This window comes from Scardinius erythrophthalmus (assembly GCF_964197995.2).
Source record: "Scardinius erythrophthalmus genome assembly, chromosome: 10".
NCBI classification, from domain to species: domain Eukaryota; kingdom Metazoa; phylum Chordata; class Actinopteri; order Cypriniformes; family Leuciscidae; genus Scardinius; species Scardinius erythrophthalmus.
The window spans coordinates 36,893,296-36,905,925 of NC_138230.1; the positions used below are offsets into that span (position 1 = coordinate 36,893,296).

General features: G+C 36.5%; 1 protein-coding gene across 1 annotated transcript in view; it reads left to right on the top strand.

The window, feature by feature from the left end:
* The window catches only part of LOC308697372 (uncharacterized protein), a 41,685-nt gene that overhangs the window by 13,526 nt on the left and 15,529 nt on the right, over nucleotides 1-12,630 (top strand). Inside the window, exons 8-13 of the mRNA XM_081376551.1 lie at nucleotides 978-1,109; nucleotides 2,053-2,163; nucleotides 5,223-5,375; nucleotides 5,539-5,623; nucleotides 10,658-11,045; nucleotides 12,427-12,596. Coding sequence (XP_081232677.1) covers nucleotides 978-1,109; nucleotides 2,053-2,163; nucleotides 5,223-5,375; nucleotides 5,539-5,623; nucleotides 10,658-11,045; nucleotides 12,427-12,596 — 1,039 coding nt within the window. The remainder of the gene's footprint in view (nucleotides 1-977; nucleotides 1,110-2,052; nucleotides 2,164-5,222; nucleotides 5,376-5,538; nucleotides 5,624-10,657; nucleotides 11,046-12,426; nucleotides 12,597-12,630) is intronic.

Below are 12,630 nucleotides of genomic sequence, written 5' to 3' on the forward strand. Positions count from 1 at the left end.
TGTTTGTTCTTCCTTTGGCTGTCTTTGAAAAGCTTATTAGCTGACAAAGATACTAAAACTAGGCCAGACATATATTATATCACCCTGGCTGACATGAATGTGGCATGTAACTCCATATTACTTCACAGACAAATTACATTATTAATGTGATCAAATAATAAATCATTCTCTCGTAGCCACATCACCAGATGCAACGAGTAAGGATATTTTTCCTGTCAATATATGGCTGTCATGAGTTGTTCTTGTACCTCAGGTCTGAATGCAAACACACCCTTTTCATACCTGTGTGAGGTGTTAAGTAAATTAATATTATCTCGTTTACCTGGTTGGGTTTCTTTGACTTTTGGCTTGTTGGAAGTGTGTCGTGGCAGTTCTTGTGTCAACATTACAGGACAGCGCCCTAGAGGAAGTACTTGCGTGGCATTCTTGTTTGATATTTTTGAAGTTGCAACTAAAGTAAAGATATTAAAAAGTTATAAATATCAGTAAAAATGATAAAAAAATCGAATGGATAAAAGCAGAAAGATTTTAGTGGCAGAAAAGTTATTTGTTCTTGTTTATTTATTTGATAGGGACAAAGCATGTTAATGAACATTTGTATAAAATACGAAATTTAAACAAGATGGATTATAACAACATTTCTAATTTATATATCCACAGTCCTTAGGCAGGTACACACAAGAACAAATACTCAGCTATACACACACAACACTACAAAGAGACAATACCCCAAACACATTATTTAATTTTCTTAGAAAAATGTTTACACAACTGATTCGTCATAAGCCACTTCTTCAGATGAGCTTTAAACGTGTGATAAGTAGAAAATTGTCTTATTGACTGCTGTAAAGTATTCCAATATTTGCTCCCTATTACAGATAATACTTTCTGGCGTGTGGTCAAGGCAGTCCTACATAGATTTCAGTCAGTAATCTGTAAACTTTGTCTTGAGGTCTGATTTTATTTTGTTCTTGTAGGAATCTTACGGAGATATATCTGAAAGGATTGTACTGAGAAAGCGGCTTCAGTGTAAGAGCTTTGAATGGTATCTGCAGAACATCTATCCCGGCCTGCATGTGCCAGAGGACAGGCCTGGATGGCACGGAGCGGTAAGTGACTAATCTAATCTAGTCTAATCTAATTCCTTCTGGAGCTCCTTTTTGATGTCATTCACGCAATTTCTTTAAAGGGTCCATAACATGCACAGTTTCACCTAATCTCATGTTAATCTTGAGTCCCTATAGAGTAGTAGTGCATCTTTAATATCTCCAAAAAGTGTTTAGTTTTATTATATTTATTAAAGAAAAATACAGCTTTCCGATTTTCTCCGGAAAAAGCCGAGGTCCTGGAGGCGGAGCTATAGAGTCAAGCAGTAGTGATTGATTTCCAGCAAAATACAGAAATCTGATCCAATTGTACTTACATGAACGGGGTCTTTTATCACTGGGACCGCTCCACGTTTTAATAGCAAACGATTTGCAAATCCAGCGTCGACCTGAGCTTTGTTAATAAAACATTCGTCACTGAAATGACCAGAACACACAACCGCACTTGGTACACTCCGTTGCTGCCCCGGAAAAACAAACAGCATCCACTGTTCCTGTAACACTGGGTTCTTTGGAAAGCTGAACACGGTGAGCTTTCCCTCACATCCAAAAACACACTTTTTTGGAGACATTCTTGAACAAATCCTATGCAGCGCTGGCTGCCGATGATTTCCTGTTGAAGCGCGTTGATATGCGCGGTCTCGTTCTCCTCTGGTCGACGTGTGCGCGGGCGCGCTTTTCCGGGAGAAATGCTCATATAAGGAGTTCCACTCTCATCTATCATTAGATCCACGATCGAAAAAAAACAGCCGAAAATTGTACCAACCCGGAAGTAAGATTTTCGGCACAGAAATTCTCCGTTATTCGTCCAAAATGTATTTTTTAAACTTTGCCCATGTTTAGCATGAGAATCCATCTCTTTAACACTGTAAACAACTCTGAATACATGAAACACCATTGTACCCCCCCTTTAATGGTTTTACATTTTTCCTGGCTACTGGTACAGGTGCGTAGTGCTGGAATCCACTCTGAATGTCTGGACTACAATGCCCCGGACCACAATCCCACAGGAGCTCACCTGTCCCTGTTCGGCTGCCATGGTCAGGGCGGTAATCAGGTAAATAACATCAATATTAACGCTTCTGTGGAAAAATGTATTATTGAGAAAAAATAGCTATAAAAAATCACTGTTTTGTTGAATAATAAAAAGCATCAAAAAGTCTTCAAAAATGTTTTTGTCACTAGGCCTACATCGTTACTGCAAAATACATTAATAATAATACATCAAAATAACAAAATACATTTTAAAAATGTGTAAAATTTAAACATTTTAATTATGGAAGTAGTCTTTAAAAAAATAAATGAATACATACAAACTACTGCTTTGCATATTATATTTATATAATATTTACATTTTTTTTTTTTTTTTACTGTTTTCCTGATATCTTATACAGCCAAAATGCAAATGTTTACATTTCACCAACAAATTGGAGTAGAAGCATAATTCAATTATTAAAAAGTTAATATAAAAAAAATGTTTTTTTTTTAAACTAAATTTGATGAATTAATTGATTGTTAAATAAACTTTTTCATTTTCCGACATTTTTAATTGTAGTGTTAATTCATGAATGTACTTAAAGTTTAGTATTAAAGGCACAGTATGTAATTTTCGCCTATAGAGGTCGCATATTCAAAACAATAACAAAGGCATAAGTTGATGACGCTGTGAAAAATCTTACATATTGAGCCTTTAATACAATTATACAAAAAAAGTAATTTCACTTGGAATTTTCAGCCAAGAGCATATTGAATATTCGGTTTCGGCCCAAACCTTTCATTTCGGTGCATTTCTACTTAACACCATATAAGCAGAAAGTGGTGAAGGAGAAAGAGTTCTCACATCTATCGTTAATATGGCAAATTTGAATTAGAGGAAAAGATTGAGATTTGAGAATAGTCTCCCGCAGGGAGTTTACCACACACTTTGAAAGCCACTGTCTTTCCCCACAGCCTCATATCTTCAAAATGGATAAAAGGGGTTTTCTAATATTTGCCAGAGCTATTGAGTTACTTTAAAAATGAGCGTGAGGAGCTTTCATGTCCAGTTATATAACACCTACGACAGCAGATGCAGGAGATCCATCAGACCCTGTTTGTTGCGTTTGAAGCGAAACAAAGCTAGCTTTATTTGTGCAGAAACATAATCCATCCTGAGATGTGCTGCCCTTCTGAGGTTTGTTATTTATCTAGTATCACAGTTGAAGAAGTGAATGAGTTGCTGGGGATGTATATGTAATGGAAAGGGCAACCTGCAAATGTGTCCGGTGGCTTATGTCGCCGCTCTGCATCAAGGGACATGGTGAAGTAGTGAATGTGTGTGTGAAAATCAATGTTTCCACAGCCTGGACTGAAAAGGAAACCTTAGCCACTTCTCCGCAAAGATAGACATCTGTATGAAATATACATGTGGCTAATGAGACTAATGTTTTTTTCTTTTTTTTTCTTATTCCAGCGTTCTAACCTTTACCCTCAAAGGATCTATTTCTGATCCTCTGCTTTGAGAAATTGTTTGCTTATGAATTATTAACCGGGCGTTGATTTTTAACAACATCCATGCAAACATCCGCATTTGTCGCTTAAAGGGTTAGTTCAGGATTTTAGACATGAATCTCTATAGCTTCCCCATAAGCAGTGTGGTGCATTGACCATGACTTACCCCCGACAGCGTCCTGTGAGCCGAGCTCCGGTCCAGTTTTGGTCAAGATGAAATTAGTCCGGCAAGTTTGCTGGGGTCACGGCAATAAAGCTTTTTTCTTCTCAAATCAATATGTGTTCAAAAGAGTGATATATTTGCGTCACAAAACCGCTGTCTATGGAGAGGTCAGACCTCGTAATGGCTTGGCACTATTTTCTCCCCCGTCATAACACTGCGCGCTGCCGCTACCTACAGCCAGCTGCGAGCCGCGCACGTGTCACTTTGTTTACAGCGCGTAAAGAGAACGATAACATGTCTGACTACAGCAGCGACGATGACAACATTGACTTCGACACACAGCCAAAAGGATATCTTTTAGGATATCAAAAGGATAGCTTCTTTATCTTCGCCAATTTGGAGTTCACATTGAAGCCCAGAGCAATGAGCCAAAGTCGCCTCAGAGCAACATCTGCCACAGGAAATCTTTGAAATGTGTGAGGAGAAAGCGCCACATCTTTGTTTGTACAGTGCGGATAGTCACAAGTCCGCACCATTTTCTACAAAGCTTGTACAAACTGATCGCTCTTAGTGAGTAGCTATGTTAGCTCGTTCGTGTAGCTGTTCTGAGCACGTAAACACTGCTGTAAACACTGCCGAACAACTGAAAAAGTGGTGTGCGCCTGCGCAGCTCGCAGCTGGCTGTAGATAGCGGCAGCGCGCAGTGTTATGACAGGGGAGAAAATAGTGCCAAGCCATTACGAGGTCTGACCTCTCCATAGACAACGTTTTAGTGACGCAAATATATCACTCTTTTGAACACATATTGATTTGAGAAGAAAAAAGCTTTATTGCCGTGACCCCAGCAAACTTGCCGGACTAATTTCATCTTGACCAAAACTGGACCGGAGCTCGGCTCACAGGACGCTGTCGGGGGTAAGTCATGGTCAATGCACCACACTGCTTATGGGGAAGCTATAGAGATTCATGTCTAAAATCCTGAACTAACCCTTTAAATGACATTTGCTGCTGAACATTTTTAGCTTTTCTAGAGGCATGTTTTTAGTGATTTTCAAACGCAACAAATATTTTCTCAATATTTTTTAGCCTTTTCTGTTTCAATATTCATGCATTTGCTATGAATGGCTACATTGTAGCCAAGTAGATTCAAATGATATAATGTGTATATATAAATATACACATTTTTAAAAACATATACACTACTGTTCAAAGGTCTGGGGTCAGCAAGAATTATTATTTATTTATTTTTGGATCATTTTTAGTAAGAAATGTTTCTTGTGCACCAAATCAGAATATTTGAGTGATTTATAAAGATTCATTAAAATTGGCTATTTGGACTCATAAAAGGAAATTAATTGAACTTCCCAACTCTAACACCATCACCATGTATGAAAACTCACAAAAGCCAAAGAAATGTGCCAAATTACATTTCAAACAAACATTTTTCTCTCTCTATCTCTCAGTACTTCGAGTACACATCTCAAAAGGAGATTCGGTTTAACTCTGTGACCGAGCTGTGTGCTGAAGTCCAGGAAGGATTGACACACATAGGGATGAAGCACTGTCCACAAGACGGTGCTCCCGTTCCTCCCGGCATCGTGTGGGAGTTCAGAGACGTGAGTTTGTTCGCCTGTAGCTCAGTTTATCACTGGCGTGCCATCAGAAAACAGGATGAGATAAAGCAAAACCTTGTTTGGCATGATATTGCTTATCAGATATGCTTTCCTGTAACATTTCCATGCCTAAAACGATCATTGTCTGGCAATTGTGTCTTTTCAGGATGGCAGCATATATAACCCTCATTCAAACATGTGTATCACGTCCTACCGCAAAGAAGATGGCCGTACTGATATCCAGATGAGAAGTTGCTCTCCCGGAGACAAACACCAGCGCTGGAACTTCGAGTGACTTTAACCCTTATGTGAACTTAAATGTAAGTGCAATTATCAAAAGGAACGTCTCTTCCGGGTTGGCATTGAAAAAGGCATAAAAACGGGACCCATCCTCCATATAGTGCCTTTGCAAACCAAAGCGGACATATATTTGTAGTGCCAATTCTTGCGTTTCCTTGTTAGAGACGTTCAGTGTGCTATTACAAGTCTGAAGTGCATATTAGTACTGTTAATATCACATTGTAGCAAATTCAACCATCCAACGAACATAGTGTTGTGTTGGAGCAGCTTTTTTGTTTACATTGATGCACTATATGCTTTTAGTGAATCATTTTTAGACTCCGCAGTAGCTAATCTTTAAATCTACTGCACAGTGATTTATTTAATTGTACCAGAAGTGACTGATTTGAAGATGTTGTGAATGGGTTTGTCTTGATTGTTGCCTATTGGTTTCCTAAGGTATTTTTTGTAACATTTTGTGACTGTTTTCTTTTCTATTTTGTTCTTCTTTTTTATATTGTTAGGGTATTTAGGGTCTTTTCACCTTATTATGTGCAAGCTTCATGGAGGATTTTGGCACACTGGTGTTGATGGAACTGTACCAGCATTTCTAGTTTCACTCAAACTAACATCAGTGTTCAAATAGTTTGTTAATACGTACACTTCATTTTGAAGTAGATTACAGGAACTGCACTTCAGAGTTGGAACAAAATATTAAGCAATTATGGACCAAACTTTGCAGATCTTGCATGTTTTTCATTGGCCTAAACCCATTTGACCTTGCTCTACTACCTATTTGGGAATTATCCACTTTACCTGTAAATTGTTTTCCATGAAAAAAATGTATAGTAGGTAATTTATTGACTCAACAGAAAGTGCCTCTTCAGCCTGATTCCTTTCACAAAAGTGCTCATTTATCTTCACAAATCAGAGTATTACAGTACTTTACCATGGTATTGGCCAAAGTAAAACGTTCAGGAAATTTACAAAGTGCTTTTATCATGGGTCTTCCAGCAGGAATATCGGTAAATATCTTGAAAGTGCTATATCGTAAATTACTTTTGCACTAAAATGGATTTAAAATGGCAACATAAGTTTTTAGGTCTCATCCTTTGTAATGTCAGTGAATTAAATGGTTTAATAGGGATTGTGGGAAAGTGATCATGAAATTACTACTGATAAAGCACAGTTTGTGGTGATCATGTGTTTTGCTTATCGACTGTAATGAAGTATTTTTGGAACATGGAAAAAAAGTGCATAGTATTTTTGTCTGAATAAATTAAAGTTAAAAATGTTACATTTGTTGTGGTGGTTTGTTTATTTTAACTGACTTTTCCTTGACTTTCTGTTGCTGTGCCATCTAGTGGTGGGGAAATGTGCTGTGGGATTAGACTCTATAATATTTCCAAAATATTATAGCATTGTAATGCATGCAATCAGATAAAGTTCCTTGATTTACATCACCTTAAAATAAGGTTTTCCCTTCACAGTTTTACATTTGAGCCTCTTACACAAACCAGATAATGAGGGAACCACAAAGGAGGTTCTGCCAAGTCAGGCTGAAATGTTTAATGGCACAATCTCAAGGTGTGCCACGCAATTACATAAATGAAGCTGGAGGTCACTGAACATTGTCATTATTATGTTATATCTACAGTACGCATAAATTAGGCTGTATTTTCCCCCTATGACTTGGATTGTGGGCAGTTGGTGCATGATGAATGCTCTTTAACGGAAGTTGTCATCTAGTTGGACCTTTGAGAATATCGCAGCAATGAGTCCTTCGTTAATTGCCATCTTACACATCACGTTTCCCTTAAGGTCATGCAGTGGTAGTGCAAACAATTCGATTTTTCTTTATTTAGATTTGGGATGTAGTTTGCTATTCAAGTCACCATGAAATCAAAATCGACAAATTTTTTTTTTTTATGGAAAATTGCTGTGTTTTTATAAGTGATTTCTCCATCATGTGCCCTTGTAATCCCTCACTCTTGCAGCAACATCTCTTCTCTGATGATGTGTTTACTGGCGCAAGGGCGGGACAACCTGTCACTCACATGAGATCGACCAATAGCAAATCAAGTCCCGCCCTACTTTCTTCTTTGTTTTTTTTGTTTTTGGCTGAGAAGCCGCTTCACTCAGATTCACATTACAATAGGGAAGAATAGACTATTGCAGCTTCCATTTCATGCTTACTTTAAAGGGACAGTTGATTACACAATCCTGATAATACGTGCAAAAACTCAGTAATCTCTTAAAAACACGTATAGTGTGCTGGTTTGTATTGGGTGTTATGAATATATCAGCCTATATTTTACATTGATGGCTGATTGGACATGTTAGAAAAGCTATTATACACAGCTCTGTGTTCATACGAGGTAAATGACTGTGCAACATTGTGTGCAGTGTACCATAGATTATTACAACACAATAAGAGTGTTCAATCAAAAAAGTGTGGCACTCAGATTACCATCTCACCTCTCTGATGGCCTAATCAATAATTAAACATTAATTTGGGTAAACATATTTTGCTTGCTACATGGATCATCTTACATATTTTATTATAAAATATTTATTGTACGAAGTGAATGGAGTCATGGTAGGAAAATATTACAATATTTCAATGGGTGTATATTAGATTAAGTCCTACCAATATTTCTAGCAATTCTGCTACTGTATACAAGTATAGTGTCATGTTTTCTTTCCTAAATTTTAATTTCAATATGCATAATACTTTTAAAATAATTACATTTTTTATTTTGAATAAAAAAAGAGCTGTACAAGAAGCCAGATTTTTAAAGTTTCTTCTAACCTTCAACCAAGTAATTTATTAATAAATTATCATCTCATGCCATCAAGAAGAGGAGCCCAATAAAACAGCTTTCTTAAAATGGGAATTTAAGTATAATTCACTTTCTTTCACATTATTTTGTTGCTGCGATACAGAGACAACTCACAAATATGCAGATTAGCAGGAAAACTTTAATACATTAAATTATTAGAATTCTGGATTGTTCTACATTTTATCAACAACTACAATCTTACTTAAAACCACTTGTTTTGGTGGTAGTGAATCATTTTTAAGACTATGACTATGGTAATTTGCTATTAGTTAGATAAGAATTTCCATCAGGTCACTATAGAAACTTTATTAATTGCATCATGATAATAACCCTTTCAGGCCCGAGACTCTAAAAAACATCAATATGCTTCATTTCATAAAAACAAAAAACTGTTGTATGAACATTTGACTCATTTAATGTCCAGTACAATGAACCTTGTTCTGACAGATATGATTATATGGATTTAAAAAACAACAATGCATAATATGGCAGAAACTGTGGGGGGGAAATTATTTCAACAGGAATGCACAAATAAATATTTACGTATGACTGAATAGCATAACAGTGCATCTACAGTCTGCGACTAAAATATCGTCAAACTCCCGAAGAAACATTGGCAAAAGAAAGTGTTTTGCTCGAAATTGTCAAAGTAAACAACTCAAAGGGTTAGGCTGTATTATTATTTAAATCATCCATTTTTCCATGTATTAAGTAATGATGAGAGTGTGCACTCTTGTGCGCATATCTTGGCATGACAGTGTTTATAGAGCGGACGGGCACTAACTGGATTTGGATTAGCGCTCTGTCACAGTGTGTGACCCCTAAGACTCTCTGTGATTTGACCTGGATTTCTTTCTTTATGCCTCTTCCAGTTCTGCTGGCCTTATCTGACAAACAAGCCTGCTAATGTGATCACGCAAATCCCTCTTGCAGTGCTCAGACCTGTGGGATGTGTGTGCCACTGTATGGCTGTGGCTCAAAACCAGTAATGTTGGCATAAATCTATCTAAAAAAGAATTTTTCAAAAGTGTTTATTGTATTTCCCCAAAACTACTTATTAAAAATATGTATAAACCTGTAATTGGCTCTCTTCCAGGTCCTATATGGGGGCATTGACATCAGGGATAAAAAATGTATAACATTAGAAAGATCCTAACCAAAGAAAAAGTTTTCCCTATTGCTGATTTGAAGTGGAAGCATTATTACCCCTGTTTTTTTCTTTCTTCAAATAAATGTATCTTTATCAATAAATATGTAATTCCAAACAAAGAAACTCAGTTAAAAAAAGAAAAAAAATATAAATCAATATTATCCCTTCAGTTACTTTATTGGTAAGTTCAAGGAAGGGGTTTCTTTGTTCTTTCTGTAAAGAGTCAGAAACAAATTGACACTTATTTTAAAGTTATATTTATACTAAATCATTGATCTCAATATCTCAAATTAAAGTCACCATGAAATTAAAATTGACCATTCTTATTTTTAGCGAATATTGCAGTATTTATTAGAAATGATTTATGCAATTGCTCTTGTAATCTTTAATTAAAAAAACTTCCCCAATTTACTAATTCCCTAACTTCCTAATTTAGAGGAATATTAGAAGTTTGATGAATTAAAAAAAAATATGTGCACAGATAAGTCATTATAATAAGTAGGCTACTGCAAAATTCTAATATATAAAAATTAGAATGGCCAGTTTTGTTTTTATGGTGTCTTTAATTATGACTAAAAAGGTAATAATTATAATACTAACGTTAAAGAATGACGTTTCATTGTCATCATTTACACTTTGTATGTCAAAAATACTACGTTTAAAGTCATAATTTCGAGTTTGCATCTCATATGACGACTTTTCACCTCATTATGATTTACAAAAGCACGATTTTTTTTAATATGTGGCTGAAAATGGACTTCCATATAGCAACTCCTGTTTTCAACTCCTCCCCCTGTAACCGGCTCTGCTCGCCCTTCATGTTCATGTCGATCACACACACACACTTTAACAAGTTGGTTTGCCACAGATGAAATGACCAACTTTCTCTTTGCTTTGATAGTTTCCCCTTCACTGTAGTCGACTTTATCGACTTTGAAACGATATCCTCTAACATGGGCGAACTTTTTTCGAACTTTTTATGAGATTGAACTTTGGATGACAAACAGTTTGAGGGAAACAGGACGGACTAGACGGACACATTATGGCAATATGTGGCAGACGGAGTCGGTCCAAGTTCATTCTGTACGTTCTCGGGGCTTTTGTAGTGGGATATTTAGTGTTTCATAGGAACACAAAGAGTGATGTCGGCCTGGCTAGTCGAAGAGAAGTGCCAGTCGAGCAGCGCGAAAATGTGGACGAAGATTTCCTGAAGAAACCGGTTTACGAGAAGCCTCCTTTAGACGTAAATGCTTTGGGAGAGATGGGTAGAGCTGTTAAACTAGACCTGACTGAAAAAGAAAAGCGAGAGGAGGAGGAGAGCATCAAAAAGCATCAGATAAACACTTATGTGAGCGATAAAATATCACTACACCGCAGACTGCCTGAAAGATGGAACCCACTGTAAGTCTCCATGCTGTACATGAATGTTTAAAGTTTGTTCTGATATTTAGCCTCAACAGATCATTAACTCTTTGCCATAAATGTATTAAGTTGATTTATTTGAATAGCATCAGAATGTAGAAGAGGATACAGATTGTAGTTTATTGTTTAAATCCCTATCGATTAAATGCGAAACAGGGAAGTAGTAGCCTAAATGTTTTTGTAAACAGTCCCTATCTTAGCCCCAGACCAGTGTTTAATGTGCGATTACAGATAGAGAACGTCTACAAAGTACCAGAGGAGGAGAAAAACGTGCAATGTGGCTCCGTCACATCTAGAGGTGCAGTTGCTTTCGTATAAATTATGCAGAATAAAAAACAAAACAAATCCAAGATCCAAAGGGGTTATTTTTATTTGGATTTTACAAAAAAAAAAAAACTATTGAAATGTTAATAAATAATAATAATCAATAAAATCCACAACAGTCAACCTTTTTGTTTTTCGGAACATGGACCCGTTTGTGGACCCCTAATTACAAAATGAATAAAAAAATTAGTTTGAAGTGACCAGTGGCCCCTCCCAAATCCAAATGCTGTGCATTATTATAGCCAGTTAGAGCAGTGGTTCTCAACCTTTTTGACTCCAAGCCCCTCCTTTTTCCGAGACAATATTTAAAGTTAATTTGTAACTATTAGTTATATCCTAAGTTAATATGTACCTCTGGCATGTCTGTTGTAATAAAACTAATTAACAAAAATATATGTCAGTTTAATGTTGCATATCTTTTTTCTTTTTTTTTTTTACATTTAATTTAAAATATTATGTTACTATAACACAAGACTTACTGAGGCCCCCAGTGAGCCTCGGCCCCTGGTTGAGAACCACTGACCTAGAGGAACATTCTGCAATTGGTTTTACCTTAATAGGTTAAAAATTAATGTAACTCATTTTATCAAACTGTTATTTTATTTACTCTCTTTGGCCGTGTTTTTAACGTGTTTTGTTTATTGTTTGCATCATATTTGTTAAATGAAGCCTTCAATATTTTATAATGACAATTAGGCTTGTGCAGATGCATCTGTGGTGGTTATTTTATTTATGTATTTTTTTTATTTCTATCTTTTATATGCAATGTTATATTTTTGAACCTGTAACTGTGCAGCACTCTGTGGTTTTATAATTACATTTTAGTTTGATTTAATATTGTGCCATGATTAGTGATGTGCTGTTGTGCCTAATGTGCCTAATTAGCAATAGCAAATGTCCCCTTGGGCATTAAGACAAAAAATATCCTGCAGTTACTGTGCATATTTGTTTATTATAATGCTACTGTAAACATGAATGTAATCTGGTGATGTACATCAGCAAGCAAGACATTAACTAACACGATCTGTCTATTCAGATGTAGAAACCTGAAATATGACTACCTGAGCCTGCCCACGACGTCGGTAGTGATAGCCTTCTACAATGAAGCCTGGTCCACACTACTGCGGACAGTGCACAGTGTCCTGGAGACCTCGCCTGACCTCCTGCTGACTGAAGTCATACTGGTGGATGACTACAGTGACCGAGGTATCAGTCTGAATGGAAACTTCTCGTGCAATCT